Here is an 18,101-nt window from a genome sequence, read left to right as displayed (position 1 = left end):
TATCTCCTGTTTAACTGAGACAGCTCATATCTTACCTTGTTTGATAAAGAAGGAAAGTGAAGCACAAGAGGTGGATGAGTGGCTAGTATCAAACTCTTGATTGGTAAGTGATAGAGCAGGCTCAAACCCTTCTGCTGCTGCAACCTCAGGATTCTTTCTGAGATGACTTTTCTGCTCCATACAAAATGGTACCATTTGAAAAGTTTTAACTATCCTTCTTACCAAGATTCCTGGAATTTCTTCATCCTGCAAGGCCTATCTTGATTCTGCCGTCTCCTAAACCATCTTTCAACCTGGCGCTCTGTCAAGTTACACTTCTTTGCCAGTCCATAAATATCAGTCTGAAAGGGGATGAAACAAATGAGTGAGTGCTTAAGAGCAGAGTAGGCTGGCTTGCAAGCAAGAGACACTGAGACCAAGTTACAAGCATTTGTGGAGATGAGAGAGATTCTGCATTAAACCTTGGACCAGTGCATTTACCCCTTTTGTTCATGGAATCACACACACCCATCCCAAAACAGAGAGAATGTTAATTCCCAGAAAACTCAGTTGCTAAGAAAGACCAATTCTCCATAAGTTGGTAGCAACCCATACATTCAAGTTCCATACATGGCTTACTTCTTCAGCCAATTTTATTTAGGGCCTCCTAGGTTCCACGTAGAGTAGTATAGTTTAAGATGTTAATCAAACCCAATCTCTGTATTTTTTCCTGTGAGAAAAATGGGACTCCAAGAGTTTTAACAGCTTGTCCAAGACCTAAAACTAGTAACAAAGTGAGGATATGACCTTAGGCTCCTGCCCTTTCTGTCATTTCATACAATGTTTCTAATAGATCCAAAACTTTCACATTTAATCATATGCACAGCTCATTTTGGAGAAGGAAATGGCAACCCACTCCAGTATTCTTGCCTGGAGATACCATGGACAGATGAGCCTGGCTGGCTACAGTCTACAGGGTTGCACAGAGTCAGACATGACTTAGCGACTAAACAACAACAGCCGCATGTTTTAAACCAACCTTAAATAATTCCAATTGTAAAAAATAAGGATTGCAGATTATAATAATGATGACTGCTTCTCTTCTGGAAGGCAGAAGTTGCAGGTTATGGTTTACAATTTAAAACAATGTGGATGATAGATTTGCTCAAAGATAACAAATGTGAAGTTCTCCCAGGGCCAAACAAGAACCCCAAATGACTGACAGAAGCAGCTCTGCTTCCTAGTGGTATTTTAAGCTGCGTTCTTTCAACACGGGCATGTTTTATATGCTAGACCTACAGTACTTTCCACTTCCACAAGGAAATAAGCTCTGTAATTTTTTTGAGATACCAGTCTTCTTGATCTCTCAGTTTGCAATGCTGAGTACAAGAAATATTTCAGTTTACTCCTAAATTAATGCATGTTCAGTAGCTTCAGTCGTATCTGACCAGGCCCCTCTGTCCATGGGATTCTCCAGGCAAGAACACTGGAGTGGTTGCCATTCCCTTCTCCAGGGGATCTTCCCGACCCAGAGATAACTGCAAGCCTATTACTTAATCTGAAGAGAAAGAAAGCAAAACAAAATATAGACAAGACATATTATACTGTTTCCCTGTAAACTGTCATCTCTAATACTATTATTTTACAGGCCAAGGTTTCACCTCCTGTTCTATGTTGTTTTGGTTTGTTTTTGTGTTTTTGATGGCCCTAAATTGGCAGCTATTCATGGGTGAGTATTTTCTGCAGGCATTGTGCTTGGCACCGAAGATCTGAATGAACAAGATTAGCATTTATGGGGCCTCCCCTTCATGAGGTAAAGTCTGTCTGGTAAGGAAGTCAGAAAATGCAACAAAGAATTCTAATAAATTATGATGAGCACTGAAAGAGGGGAAGGTCAGGGTACCATGGGACCTAACTTCATGTAGGCAATTCCTGGAAGTTATACTTATGCTAAACCCTGAAAAATGTCCCAAGAAGGAGAAGCTGAAGAAGGGAAGTGTCCTGGCAGCATGTGAGGTCCTCTGGGAATGAGAGCACAGAGGAGCTGGGAGTACTCAAAGGACAGAAAGAGGTCTTACAGGGTAGAAACATACAGACAGGTGAGGAGGAAAGATGTGGTCAGGGCCACCGCAAGGAGGACCTTGCCTAGAATTATCTGAATTTATCTTCAAAATGTGTGCATTTTGAAGGCTTCCTCTTGCAGTGTGTAAAATATGAAGCACCAGGAATGAGTGGAGGTGGAGACAGTGTTTACTTTGCCCTATTATCCCTGACCTCTCTCAATGAGGTCCGCACGGCAAGGACCTCACACTCCAGATGGGACAAGTCTGGAGGTCTGATTACACTCTCCCAGGCAGCACCAAACTTGTCACAGCCCTATAGCAGGAGGAGAGAACACGGAAGGTTTTGAGGCAACAGAATGCAGTAGGAATGGAAGGGAACTAAAAACAGAAGATTGAGTTCTGCTACTTCCTAGCTCTGCAGCCTTGAGCTGTGTACTCTGACCCACTGTGGAAAATGGGGCATTGACAATGAGTGGTTGCCTCTTGTCTCGTGGGAATGATTTAGGATCTTGGGGCTCTATCTAATCATCTATCATGTGCTACATCAATGCTAGAGATTATGGCTGAACACAGAAAGGAGACCATAGACTGAAAATCATTTCAAAAAATATATTCCTCTACTCCTAAAATAACTTGTAAGCTTGAATAGATTCCCCCACACAGAAGATATAATTCAAATCCTACTGCTTGCTCCATAGCAGAACATATTCTGAAATGTAGCAGCGCTATATTCTGTACCCTCTGAGACTGAAGGGCTCTGGGTCCAACTTGATTGTTTTAAAAGTTTTATTCATTTGATCATTCACAAATGTTTACTGAGCCTCTACTCACTAGTGCCAGTCCCTATTCTAGGCACTGGAGATTCAGCAATGAGCAAAGTCCCTGTTCTCACGCTAGAATTTTCCCAGATCTGAGAACAATACAATTTTACTACCTCATCATTTCTACAGATACCTGATGAATAAATGCATCTAGAAGATGGTAATCAAACATGATTTGAAGCATTTTTCCTGATTAGGAGCACAGATGAATCTAATTCAAAATCTTGACAACACTGGCCTCATATATCTACAATATTATTGGGATAGAAGTCCTCTTGCAAACAGAAGTCTTTAGTAGTATTTTGTTATTAATATATGAAACAAACATTTATTGAACACCTGCTAGGTACAGAAAGTTGTGTTAAGATATTATGGGAATACCAACAAGCATACTTGGGAAACTACTGATGTTCCCTTGGGATAATTAATGTTGGGAAGATATATTTGAGAACGTTCCTGTAGAAGTCTACATGATAGGTATAACATATGAATAATAAGAGCTGACCTTGACTGTGTGCCAGGCAGTATTCTAAGTACTCAATTCAATCCCTGAATTGAGAGTCCTATGAGGTAACTGCTGTTAACACACTCAGTTCACAGAGGTGGACACTGAGGCAGAGGGGTTAATCTGCTCACCTTCACATACAGTCTGTTCTCACAATTCGTGTTTTTAGCCTGGACACTACAGAGAATGTGTCTGTGGAAGGGAAAGGCTCTCAGACAGAACGTAGAAGAGAAGCTGCTGCTGCTGCTAAGTCGCTTCAGTCGTGTCCAACTCTGTGCGACCCCATAGATGGCAGCCCACCAGGCTCCCCCATCTCTGGGATTCTCCAGGCAAGAACACTGGGGTGGGTTGCCATTTCCTTCTCCAATGCATGAAAGTGAAAAGTGAAAGTGAAGTCGCTCAGTCGTGTCCTACTCTTAGCGACCCCATGGACTGCAGCCTACCAGGCTCCTCCGTCCATGGGATTTTCCAGGCAACAGTACTGGAGTGGGTTGCCATTGCCTTCTCCAGAAGAGAAGCAGTGTGGCCTAAAATGGAGCCATAAGGCCTGGCTACTTGATGCAAAAACCAACTCTCTGGGACCGTAGAGGAGCCACTCAACCTCTTTGTCTATCACATGTCTCACCCATAAAATAAAGTGGACTAGAGAGCTACAGAGCCTTTTGCTCTAAACATGTTTGAATCCATGGTTGAGACAAGCTAGCAACCTGGAATGCCTCTATGGACCCTTCTCCAACTATGGACCACAATACCTGCTATATGTCAGTCTTACGTTTTCTTTAAATTACCTTTCAGAACTACACATTCATTTGTTCTGCAATAGTTCTCATTGTGTTCTTGCAGAGGAAATGGGCTAGTTAATAAGTTCTGCTGTTCTTTCATTTTACCAACAGTAGGAAAAATGATCCGTTGGCCAGAGCTATTGGTATGTTATCATGATTCTCTCTTTGAATTTCATCTTGAAATTGTCATGGAGATACACAGAGAGAGAGACATACAGATATATAAACAGTGGGCACACAGCTGCACATACACAGTCACAAAGAAGTGTGTGAAACACAGAACAAAACTCTCAGTGGCAGTTCACATGTATAGCTTTTTGGACCTCATCAATACCATGTTATATCCTCTGTGCTAACCAGCATAGAATTGATACTGTGTATCTGAAATGTTTTTGTTTTTTTGGTGCAGTCTGTAGCAGCTGAAGAAGAATCCTCGATTTGTGTCTTCAGTTGTCTTAATAAAGTCACGTTATATACCTGTATTACCACTGCAGTGCCCTGTGACTACGGACTTGAAATACTTTGTTAGAGGTGATACCCACCCATTCCTTGAACCAGCACAATTTTTTTTAGTCTTCCTAGCAACTTGTCTTACCTCAGCTATAAATTAAGCAAAAATGCTGTCTATGTGACATTGGCCAAGCTAATGTGTGGGAATATTGTGGTATCATTTTGTTTCCACATCTGAAATCACTATTAAGTCATCTACTTTGCCTTCTTCTACTATATTCTATCTTCCTAAGTTCTAGTACTTTTATTCTACGGGCATTTTACTGGCCAACTTGTTGTCATCTTGATCTGTTATACAAATACTACCTTGATTTTGTAATCTATGCACAATATAAATTAGATGTTTTGCTTATGTCCCTTCATCTTCATAGTTTAGTAGAGGAAGCTTTCTAACACTTGGGGGTTGATATATAACATTTCTTCTATTACCTGATGCAAATGTCCAAATTATAACTTACTACCATACTGTATTGTCAACTGAACTAGAATAATTACTTACAAACATAGCTCCAGCCTCTGAAATACATTTTCAACATCCTGTACACAGTTAAAGACATCATTTAGGCATATTAGAAGCAGCACTTGACAGGGAGTCCCGGGCCAGGGTCCAGGTTTGGATTCAGCCATTAATTAGCTGCATGACCTAGGACAGGTCCTCTGTTGACCTTAGTTTCCTCATCTCAATGTGTAAAGAAGAAAGATGACCTAATCGCTAAATTTCTTTCAGCTTTTCTTCACTTTTCTTTAACTGTCAGGTGGCTAATTTATCTTCATAGCTGAGAAATTTGATAAGAGCCAAATTTTCTACATAGACCTTGAGCCTCGGTATATACACCCATCATGACATATCAACAAGCTAAATGATACACGCCCATCAACATTGACTAAATCTGACCAAATGTTCTAAGCCCCTTTAATTGACTTTTTTGACAAAACTTCTTAAATAGAATTCTTTTGAAGTTCCTTTGACCTCTATCTAACTTTGGGGTGCTTCTGAGGGCCCCTGAAACATCCCAAAGAGAGATATTAAACTGTGTTTATTTGGTTAAAATACATGAAAAATATTATCAAATGAGTAATAAATCCTCTCATGTTATAATGTACTATAAATATTACTAATATAGATATCCTAGAAATTATATAGAGGTCTTAACATTCTGATATGTTCTGGTATTTTATGAAAAACCTGATGACTTCACTAAAGTTAACAAAGGACTGAATGAACCAGCAAATATGCTTATAACTTTTATGGTTTCTATCTGAAAAATTACAGGTTTGAATCTTGTGTTTCCCAGGAGTAGGGAAAACCTTCCTTTCAAACTAATTATGAAAATAGTTTGGTAAAATTATACGTTATAAACAAGACAATTATATTTTTTATCTGACTCCTTCAGAAATTTGAAACTCTTAGGTTTCCAGTAAGTTTATCAAATGAGTTAGGAAGGTTATCTCACTAACAGCTACAAAAATCTCAAGGAATTTTTGAGACCTTAAAAAGGGAAGAATTCACCTAGATTTGTTAGGCAAAATCTGTGATAAGCCTTTTGTGTGAGTTTCCCAGCCCTGTTTTATTTTAAAAGTTCAGTCTGAGACTCTATAAATGTTTCAGCAATATAAAAAGTCTATGATCAATTATGGTTATATAAATCATCAGACCAAAATTAGTGAGAACAGACCTATTTTGCAAACAAACTAGCTTTAATTTGGTTATATTTGATAAAAATGAGGGTAACTTTAGGGAGAAAAAGATGTTTCAATAACTGTTAAATCCCAGTTTTAAATAAATAAATAAATAAAATTATTCTCAGATAATAATTATTAGTTGTTCTCAGATAGAAACAAAGGATAATAAGGATTCTCTAAGAGAGTCCTAACTTTTCATAAACACAACTAAACAACTTCCCCTCTACAAAACGTAAAATGATGCTTAAGCATTATTATCACCAGAGGTAACAGCAGTATTTAGGTGAATGACTTCAGTCTTTTAGAGCAGGTAGAAATAAAGAACACACAGAGATGGCTTGTCAGACTGTCCTCTTTTTAGAAAAAAAAAAAAGGCACACACAGAAGCTGATGGCAGACAAGTTAGAGACAGTGCCGCTAGCCATGAATAATTCTGTACGTGATGCCTGGTGCTATGTGGTCAGATTTCAATATGCTCATTTGTGCAGGGAGCCCGCCAGACCAGTAACAGAAAGTGTCAAAGAAGACGCAAGTGAATTCAGCAGACAAGTTCAGGACTTTAAAAATCTATCTATCCTAAAACCACATTAGTACATATTTTTGACTTAAAATTACTAGTGAGAGATGTCTGTATTTGTCGGAGAGAGTGTGCCACTTTTGGAGAAGTTTTTATTTCATCTCATTTAAATGTGGGGTATAATGAAACTAGACTTGCCTGGACACTACTATTTCTACATAACCTTTACGTTAAAGTCTTTTTCTGTGGTGTAAACACGCAGTGCACTGTAACATTTCATCAAGTACATCTTGTGTAGAGAAGAGAATTGTGATTCTCCTAAGGATTCCATCCCTGGGGAGTGGGCAGGAGCACAGACTATTTCTGAGTATTTTGAAGCCGTGGATAAAATAAAGGGTTATATTCAGGAAAGCCACCCCAAGGGACACTTTTGTAATGTGTGCCCTGTGTACTGACAGTGTCACAGTCATCAAAAGTGTCAGGTATGGGCTACTCTGCCTTAATAATGATCCATTTTCATTGGTATACTTTGTATATATCCTACCATTGAAAATTAAATTTTGATCTTTATAGCCAAATTGTCAGTGTTCAACACTAGTTAAATGTTACTTTATATCATTATAAATGTATTTTTATATTGTATATTATTATTGTGTCACTTTATATTATGCTCAGAATGCTTTATAACTTATCAACAGAGGAAAAAATCCAAATGAAACAAATTATTTGCTGCTCAACTGAAACTAACTTTTTGCATAGATGAGGTAAGCAACAGATGATGGAAATATTAAGAAAGGAGATTTTAAAATCCCAAAACAAAGAATTCGTACTTACTTGAGATGGTTTCTTTGTGGAATGTTTGAAAAAATTCTCTAAAACAGAATTTGGTATAATCTTCTTTCGAACTTCCTCTTTAATGCCAAATGTTTTTGCTAGAGGTGAAGCAATAAACCTATGAAAATGTAAACAAAAGAAAGAGTCAGAAATGGCTGAGAAACTAACACTTGCTTTTCAAGTTCAAAATCTGAGACTGAATCCACAATGTCCTCAGCAAAGTCAAGCTGTAACTTTAGATTCCAAATGAAAGATAAGTCATTAGACTACCTAGAGCCAAAATCTGCCTTACAGAAATTCAAAGAGCAAAATTTGAGATTTTTATACAAGCAATAACTTAAAATACAAAATACACTTGACTAAACATATGGAGGTGAGGGGTGCTAACAGTGCAGTGAAAATCCTCCTCATATAGCTTATAGTCAGCCCCTAGGTAAGTGGTTCCTCCTTATTCAAGGTTTTACATCCATGGGTTCAACCAACCGTAGATTTAGCACTGTAGTATTTACTACTGTAAAAAATCTGCTTACAAGTGGACCCTGCAGTTCAAACCCTTGTTGTTCAAGGGTCAACTGTACTTGAAGTGAAATGAAGTGAAGTGAAGTCGCTCAGCCGTGTCCAACTCTTTGCAACCCCGTGGACTATAACCCACCAAGCTCCTCCGTCCATGGGATTCTCCAGGCAAGAATACTGGAGCGGGTTGCCATTTCCTTCTCCAGGGGATCTTCCCAACCAGGGATTGAACCCAGGTCTCCTGCATTGCAGGCAGATGCTTTAACCTCTGAGCCATAAACTCAAATACATTTATATGTAATATCCAGGAACCAAGATAAACCATTCTATTTAGTTTCATTTTTAAGACTACTAAAGATTAAGATAAATGTTTTGTTATTATTTTCTTTGGTGATATTACCTTAAAGAAATTATTATGTCCCCTATTTAAAGTTCTAACTAATGAAAAATAGCATGACTCTTGAGTAAATACTTAACAATGGGATTGATAGGTTGTATGGCAAGTATACACTTAACTTTATAAGAACTTAGTGAATGTTTTCCAAAGCGTCTATACTATTTTACATTTCCATCAATAATGTGCCAGAATTCCAGTTATTCCATATCTCTGCCAGTAGTTGGTATTGCCAGTCTTTTAATTTTAGCAATTCTACTGGGTGTGTAGTGGCTTTTATTGATTTTATATTCTAATTTCTATTATTTCTTAATTTCTGCTTGTTATAAATTCAGTTTGCTTTTTTCCCTGGTTTATTAAGGTAGAAGGTTAGATTACTGATTTGAGATCTTTTTTCTTTTTAAATATATGTGGTTATAGCTATAAATGTCCTAGTAAGCACTGCTTTTGCTGAATCCCATAAGTTTTGGTATGGTGCTTTCTTTTTCATTCATCTTATAGGATTTTCTAGTTTACCTGTGATTTCTCTTCTGACCCATAGGTTATTAGAAGTATACTGTTTAATTTCCATATATTTGCTGATTTCTCTCTTTTTTTAAATTTTATTTTTAAACTTTACAATATTGTATTAGTTTTGCCAAATATCGAAATGAATCCACCACAGGTATTCATTTGTTCCGCATCCTGAACACTCCTCCCTCCTCCCTCCCCATACCATCCCTCTGGGGGATGTCCCAGTGCCCCAGCCCCAAGCATCCAGTATCGTTCCTTCTGTTATGGACTTCTAATTTCATTCAATAGTGGTCAGAAAACATACCTTGTATGATTTCCATCCTCTCACTTTTATTGAGATTAGTTTTAAGGCCTAACACATGGTCTATTCTGGAGAATGTTCCTCGTGCACATGAGAAGAATGTGTATTCTGCTGTTATTGGTGATGTGCTCTACAGATGTGTTAGGTCTAGTTCAGTTATAACACTGATCGAGTCTATTTCTTTGTTGATTTTCTGCCTAGTTGTTCTATCCATTATTGAAAATGGGGTATTGAAGTTTACAACTATTATTGTTGAATTGTTTATTTCTCCTTTCAATTCTGTTTGCTTCATGTTTTGGGGACTATGTTGCTAGGTACATATACGTTTATAATTGTTATATCATCTTGATATGTTTACCCTTTTATAGTATAAAATATCCTTTGTTTCCAGCAACTATTTAAAGGATGTTAAACTGTCTGGTATTAGTATAGCCAAGGACAGAGGAGCCTGGAGGGCTGCAGTCCATGGAGTCGCAAAGAAACGGACACAACTTAGTAACTAAACAACAACGATAAAGTATAGCCATCCCAGCTCTCTTTTGGTTATTGCTAGCATGATATATTGGAGAAGGCAATGGCACCCCACTCCAGTACTCTTGCCTGGAAAATCCCACGGAGGGAGGAGTCTGGTAGGCTGCAGTCCGTGGGGTCGCTAGGAGTTGGACACGACTGAGCGACTTTCCTTTCACTTTTCACTTTCATGCACTGGAGAAGGAAATGGCAACCCACCCCAGTGTTCTTGCCTGGAGAATCCCAGGGACGGGGGAGCCTGGTGGGCTGCCGTCTATGGGTTCGCACAGAGTTGGACACGACTGAAGTGACTTAGCTTAGCTTAGCATGATATATATTTTTTCATTCTTTCACTTTCAACCTATTTATGTCTTTGAACTTAAAGTGAGTCTTTCATAGAAATTATATATTTGGATCATATATTAATATTTCTATCCAGTCCTCCTATCTATGTCTTTTAGTTGGAGTATTTATTTCATTTACATTTAATGTAAATTACACTTAATTACTGATAAAACAGGATTTATATCTGCCACTTTGCTACTTACTTTCTATACAGCTTATGATTTTTTGTTTCTCTATCCTTCCATTATTATCTTCTCTGTGTTAAACAGATATTTTCTAGTGTATTCTTTTAATTCCTTCTCTTTTTTTATTATTTTTAAAAATCATCTTCTTAGTGGTTCATCTCGGGATTACCTAGGGATTACAATTAACATCTTAATTTATAATTTTCTAATTCAGATTAATAGTAAAACAGTTTAAGCACTATACAAAACTCCATTACCTCCCCTCTCTGCACTGCTACTGTCATATAAAGTATGTACTTATAAATTGTGTTCTCATCAACAGACATTTATGATTATTACTTTATGCAGCTGTCTTTCAAATCAGATAGGAGTAAAACATATTACCAAAAAAATGCATTTATTCTTTTTATTTCTTATGTGGGTCCTTTATTGGTGCTCTTTATTTCTTCATGTGGATTCAAGTTACTGTCTGCATCCTCTGCTTTCAGTCAGTAGAACTCCCTTTAGTATTTCTCATAGGGCAGGTCTGCTTAGCAACAAATTCTTCCAGTTTTTGCTTATCTGGAAATGTCTTATTTTCTCTCATTTTGAAGGATAATTTTGCTTGGTTGACAGTTTTTTTTTTCTTGTTATTTGTCCTCCTACTGGCTTTGGCTTCCACGGTTGCTGATGAGAAATCAACTCAATCTTATCACAGATCACTGTTATGTGATAATACGCTTCTCTCTCCTTGCTTTCAAGATTCTATCTTTCAACAGTTTGCTTATGATATATCTAGATATGAATTTCTTTAATTAAGCTTATTCTTCTTGGAGTTTGGTTAGCTTCCCAAATTACAGATTAATGTGTGTCATCAGATTTGGGGAAATTTTAGCCACTTATTTCTTCAAATATTTTCTATCCTGTTCATTTCCTCCTCTTCTTCTGGAATTCCCATTATATATATGTTGTTATGCTTCATCAGGGCCCACAGGTCTCTGAGGCTCTTCATTTTTCTGTATTCTTTTTATTTTCTGTTCCTTAGACTGCTGACTCTTTCTTCTCCCTGCCCAAAAATGCTGTTAAGGCCCTCCAGTGAATTTTTAATATGAGTTATTATACTTAACAAGTCCCAAATTTCTATTTGATTTCTTTTTATAATCTATAATTTTATCTCTTTACTGATATTCTTAAGTTAGTGAGACATTTCTTTCCTTAGTTTTTAAGCATGGTTTTCACTAGTTCTTTGAACATTTTCAAAATAGTTGACTTAAAGTCTTGTCTAATAAGTTTAACATCCAGGCTTTGTAGGTGACACACTCAGTTGACTGCTGGTTTTTTTTCCTGTGTATGAGCTATACTTTCTTATTTTGTTGCATGTCATAATTTTTGCTTAAAAGTAGACATGCTTACTAATATAATGTGGCAACTCTGGAAATCAGAATATCCCCCTCTTTAGAGTTTATTGTTGTTCGTGCTGTTTGTTGTTGTCCATTTGTTTTTTACTTTTAAAATCCGATCTGTAAAGTCTATATTCTTTATGTGTGAGCACTAAAGTCTTTATTAGGTTAGCTTAGTGGTCTACTAACAACTAGACAGAGATGTCCTTAAATGTCTGGAACCAATAAATCTTCCAGTGTTTGCTAAGGGGCTCGTGTACACTTCAGGGCACACCTTTAACACTCAACCAGGCAGTGGACAACTTTGCCTTAGCCTTCACTTCCTGTTTGCAAAAGCCTTAAGGTCATCCAGAGGTGAGAGCTTTGGACTCACTTCTAGATCATACTTCTTGATCATGTGGGTTGCCCTGAGCATGGCCAAAGCTCTACAAATTCAAGTGGCCTTCTAACTTCCAAGAGTATGTCAGAGCTTTTCAAAATGCCCTATGGACATATTTCCCAGCTTGTCTTTTAAAAAGGAAAGCTTTTTGTTTATTGTTTGACCCATTAATTATGCACTACCCTCAGTTCAGTTCAGTTCAGTTCAGTCACTCAGTTGTGTCCAACTCTTTGCCATCCCATGGACTGCAACACACCAGGCTTCCCTGGCCATCACCACATCCTGGAGCTTCCTCAAATTCATGTCCATAAACTCAGTGATGTCATTCAACCATCTCAGCCCCTGTTGTCCCCTTCTTCTCCTGCCTTCAGTCTTTCCCAGCATCAAGGTCTTTTCCAATGAGTCAGCTTCCCATCAGGTAGCCAAAGTATTGGACCTTCAGCTTCAGCATCAGTCCTTCCAATGAATATTCAGGACTGATTCCCTTTAGAATAGACTGGTGGGATCTCCTTGCAGTCCAAGGGACTCTCAAGAGTCTTCTCCAACATCAGAGTTCAAAAGCATCAATTCTTTGGTGCTCTGCTTTCTTTATAGTCCAGCTCTCACATCCATACATGACTACTGGAAAAACCATAGCTTTGACTAGACAGACCTTTCTCGGCAAAGTAATGTCTCTGCTGTCTAGGCTGGTCATAGCTTGGAGCCCAAGAAAATTAAGTCTGTCACTGTTACCACTGTTTCCCCATCTATTTCCCATGAAATGATGGGACCAGATGCCATGATCTTAGTTTTCTGAATGTCGAGTTTTAAGCCAACTTTCTCATTCTCCTCTTTTACTTTCACCAAGAGGCTCTTTAGTTCATCTTCACTTTCTGCCATAAGGGTGGTGTCATCTACATATCTGAGGTTACTGATATTTCTCCTGGCAATCATAATTACAGCTTGGGCTTCATCCAGCCTGACATTTCACATGATGTACTCTGCACAGAAGTTAAATACGCAGGGTGACAATATACAGCCTTGTTGTACTCCTTTCCTAATTTGGAACCAGTCTGTTGTTCCATGTCCTGTTCTAACTGTTACTTGTTGACCTACATACAGATTTCTCAGGAGGCAGGAACAGTGGTTTGGTATTCCCATCTCTTCAAGAATTTTCCAGTTTGTTGTGATCCACACAGTCAAAGACTTTGGTGTAATCAATAAAGCAGATGTAGATGTTTTTCTGGAACTCTCTTGGTTTTTGATGATCCAATGGATATTGGCAATTTGATCTCTGGTTCCTCTGCCTTTTCTAAATGCAACTCGAACATCTGGAAGTTCATGGGTCATGTACTGTTGAAGGCTGGCTTGGGCAATTTTGAGCATTACTTTCTAGCATGTGAGATGAGTACAATTGTGCGGTAGTTTGAACATTCTTCGGCATTGCCTTTCTTTGGGATTGGAATGAAAACTGACTTTTTCCAGTCCTGTAGCTGCTGCTGAGTTTTCCAAATTTGCTGGAATATTGAGTGCAGCACTTTCACAGCATCATTTTTCAGGATTTGAAATAGCTCAACTGGAATTCCATCACCTCTACTGGCTTTGTTCATAGTGATGCTTCCTAAGGCCACCTTGACTTCGCATTCCAGGATGTCTGGCTCTAGGTGAGTGATCATACCATCGTGGTTATCTGGGTCATGAAGATCTTTTTGTATAGTTCTGTGTATTCTTGCCACCTCTTCTTAATATCTTCTGTTTCTGTTCAGATCAGATCAGATCAGTCGCTCAGTCGTGTCCGACTTTGCGACCCCATGAATCGCAGCATGCCAGGCTTCCCTGTTCATCACCAACTCCCGGAGTTCACCGAGACTCACATCCATCAAGTCAGTGATGCCATCCAGCCATCTCATTCTCTGTCGTCCCCTTCTCCTCCTGCCCCCAATCCCTCCCAGCATCAGAGTCTTTTCCAATGAGTCCACTCTTCGCATGAGGTGGCCAAAGTACTGGAGTTTCAGCTTTAGCATCACTCCTTCCAGAGAAATCCCAGGGCTGATCTCCTTCAGAACGGACTGGTTGGATCTCCTTCAGAATGGACTGGTTGGATCTCCTTGCAGTCCAAGGGTCTCTCAAGAGTCTTCTCCAACACCACAGTTCAAAAGCATCAATTCTTCGGTGCTCAGCCTTCTTCACAGTCCAACTCTCACATCCATACATGACCACTGGAAAAACCACAGCCTTGACTAGACGAACCTTTGTTGGCAAAGTAATGTCTCTGCTTTTGAATATGCTATCTAGGTAGGTCATAACCTTCCTTCCAAGGAGTAAGCGTCTTTTAATTTCATGGCTGCAGTCACCATCTGCAGTGATTTTGGAGCCCCAAAAAATAGTCTGACACTGTTTCCACTGTTTCCCCATCTATTCCCCATGAAGTGATGGGACCAGATGCCATGATCTTCGTTTTCTGAATGTTGAGCTTTAAGCCAACTTTTTCACTCTCCTCTTTCACTTTCATCAAGAGGCTTTTTAGTTCCTTTTCATTTTCTGCCATAAGGGTGGTGTCATCTGCATATCTGAGGTTATTGATATTTCTCCCAGCAATCTTGATTCCAGCTTGTGTTTCTTCCAGTCCAGCGTTTCTCATGATGTAGTCTGCATATAAGTTAAATAAGCAGGGTGACAATATACAGCCTTGACGAACTCCTTTTCCTATTTGGAATCAGTCTATTGTTCCATGTCCAGTTCTAACTGTTGCTTCCTGACCTGCATACAAATTTCTCAAGAGGCAGATCAGGTGGTCTGGTATTCCCATCTCTTTCAGAATTTTCCTAAGTTAATTGTGATCCACATAGTCAAAGGCTTTGGCATAGTTAATAAAGCAGAAATAGATGCTTTTCTGGAACTCTCTTGCTTTTTCCATGATCCAGCAGATGTTGGCAATTTGATCTCTGGTTCCTCTGCCTTTTCTAAAACCAGCCTGAACATCTGGAAGTTCACGGTTCACATATTGCTGAAGCCTGGCTTGGAGAGTTTTGAGCATTACTTTACTAGCATGTGAGATGAGTGCAATTGTGCGGCAGTTTGAGCATTCTTTGGCATTGCCTTTCTTTGGGATTGGAATGAAAACTCATCTTTTCCAGTCCTGTAGCCACTGCTGAGTTTTCCAAATTTGCTGGCATATTGAGTGCAGCACTTTCACAGCATCATCTTTCAGGATTTGGAATAGCTCAACTGGAATTCCATCACCTCCACTAGCCTTGTTCGTAGTGATGCTTTCCAAGGCCCACTTGACTTCACATTCCAGGAAGTCTGGCTCTAGGTCAGTGATCACACCATCGTGATTATCTGGGTCATGAAGATTTTTTTTGTACAGTTCTTCTGTGTATTCCCACCATCTCTTCTTAATATCTTCTGCTTCTGTTAGGTCCATACCATTTCTGTCCTTTATCGAGCCCATCTTTGCATGAAATGTTCCTTTGGTATGAAATCTCTGATTTTCATGAAGAGATCTCTAGTCTTTCCCAGTCTGTTGTTTTCCTCTATTTCTTTGCATTGATCGCTGAAGAAGGCTTTCTTATCTCTTCTTGCTATTCTTTGGAACTCTGCATTCAGATGTTTATATCTTTCCTTTTCTCCTTTGCTTTTTGCTTCTCTTCTTTTCACAGCTATTTGTAAGGCCTCCCCAGACAGCCATTTTTCTTTTTTGCATTTCTTTTCCATGGGGATGGCTTCTGTTAGGTCCATACTATTTCTGTCCTTTATTGTGCCCACCTTTTCATGAAATGTTCCCTTGGTATCTCTAATTTTCTTGAAGAGATCTCTAGTTTTTCCCATTGTATTGTTTTAATCTATTTGTTTGCATTGATCTCTGAGGAAGGCTTTCCTATCCCTCCTTGCTATTCTTTGGAACTCTGCATTCAAATGGGCATATCTTTCCTTTTCCACTACCCTCAGGCAGTTCCAAAGTTAATCAATTATCTCTAATTGTTTCAGACAAGTACCCCTTCTCTCCCCAAGGGAAAAGGGAAATAAAGACAGTTTATGAGTAATGCCCTTTCAAGGAACCAACAGACAGGTCAGAGAATGACAATTCTCTGGGAATGATGGTTTGAAGGAGCTCCAACTCTGTTCTGCTTCCTTCAGTGGTTACCAGGCTGCTGGTTTCCATTGAAATTGTGGGTTGTTGGTTTTTCAAAGCTATCAGAGAGGAGGAAAGGTAAGGATAGAAATAGGGCAAGTTAAAATGCCACAAAGCTTGCTGCTCTTTCCAACAGTCAGCTGTTTTTTTTCAATAACACTCTCTGGATTGCTGCAAGCCTCTGGTTAATTCTGAATTCTGAAAAGTTAATTTGACAGTTTTTGCTAGTTTCCTGATGTTAGGAAGGAGAAAATTTTCAGAGATCCTTACTCTGACATTTTCATTAACTTCCAGTGCATAGTGGTTTTACTTTGCATTTTGGTAATGATTAATGGTATTGAACATCTATGTGTTTACTTGCTATTAATATCTCTTTTGGTGAGATTGCTGCTCCAACTTTCGGCCATTTAAAAAAATCAGGTCTTTTCGTCTGTTATTGAGTTATGAGTTCTTTACGCATTCTGACTTTAAGTCCCTCATCAAATATATACAAAATGTCTTGTATAGATTTTCTAAACTGACTTACCACTCCATTTTATCGACATCTTTTAAAAATAACTATTAATGCATTTTTACATATCATACAATTCATCATATCAAGTATACTATTCAGTGATTTTTTTTTCAGTAAACTTACCAAGTTGTACAATTATTACCATGAATCAGCTTTAGAAAATTTTCATAATTCCAATATAATACCTCATATATATTTACTTTAATCCCTGCTCCCTGTCAATCCTGTCACAGGCAATCACTACTCTACTTTCTGTCTTTATAACGGCCTTTTCTGGATATTTAATGTAATAGAATCATATAATTTGTGGTTGCTTGTGCCTGGCTTCTTTCATTGAGTAATGTTTTTGAGATCCATCAATGTATCTGGATGCATTTGAAGTTCATTCATTTTTATTGCCAAATAATCTACTGTACAGATTTATATTTGCATTAACAATGCCTTCTGAAGAACACTTTTGCTATTTACCAGGAGAAATAAAAGCATATACCTACACAAATTCTACTCAAATGTTCACAGAAGCTTTATTCGTAATAGGCCAAAGCTATAAACAATCCAAATTTCCATACTAGTTAAAGGATAATAAATTTCAGGATAGCAATATGTTGAAAAGACTACTCAGCAATGACAAAGAATCACTGATACATATAGTAACATGAAAAAAAAAAAAAAACCTCAAAAGCATTATGCTAAGTGAAAGAAATCAGACATAAAAGACTATAATCTATATGATTCCATCTATAAGAAATCCTAGAAAAAGGAAAATTATACTGACAAAGCATTTTAGTGATTGCAAGGAGGCAGTAGGTAGGAAGAGAATTAACTACACAGGGTACAGGGATGTTTTCAGCCAATTGAAATCTTCTACATCATAACTGTGGTGATAGTTACATGCATTTGTCAAAATGCATCAAATTTCAGATGAACTTTCTTATATGTAAATCATACCTCAGTAAAGCTGATTAAAAATCACATGTCCCTATTTTTCCCTTAGGTCTAACAAAGGCTCCATTGTCTGATAGGTCAGGCTATTCTAGTATTCAGAACTTTCTGTATGTAATTAAATGCTGGAAATTTAGTTATGAATGATCATTTAGCCCTTAAATTCATTTTTATAACCATGGAATTGAATAAAAAATTTCCTAGGGATTTCCCTGGCAGTCCAATGGTTAAGACTCCAAGTTCCCAATGCAGGGGGCATAGGTTTGGTCCCTGATCGGCAAACTAAGATCCCACATGCTGCATGGTATGGCCAAAAAT

At 38.3% G+C, this 18,101-nt stretch overlaps 1 protein-coding gene across 2 annotated transcripts in view; it reads right to left on the bottom strand.

The window, feature by feature from the left end:
* CERS3 (ceramide synthase 3) overlaps nt 1–18,101 on the bottom strand; it is a 169,732-nt gene that overhangs the window by 113,795 nt on the left and 37,836 nt on the right. For both annotated transcript variants that reach the window (XM_061394236.1, XM_061394235.1), the window contains exons 3-4: nt 7,695–7,812; nt 223–341 (exon numbers count right to left, since the gene is read on the bottom strand). In XM_061394236.1, coding sequence (XP_061250220.1) covers nt 223–341; nt 7,695–7,812 — 237 coding nt within the window. The remainder of the gene's footprint in view (nt 1–222; nt 342–7,694; nt 7,813–18,101) is intronic.

The sequence above is a fragment of the Bos javanicus genome, chromosome 21 (assembly GCF_032452875.1).
Source record: "Bos javanicus breed banteng chromosome 21, ARS-OSU_banteng_1.0, whole genome shotgun sequence".
Lineage (NCBI taxonomy): Eukaryota > Metazoa > Chordata > Mammalia > Artiodactyla > Bovidae > Bos > Bos javanicus.
This window is presented reverse-complemented; position numbering and strand designations above follow the sequence as displayed.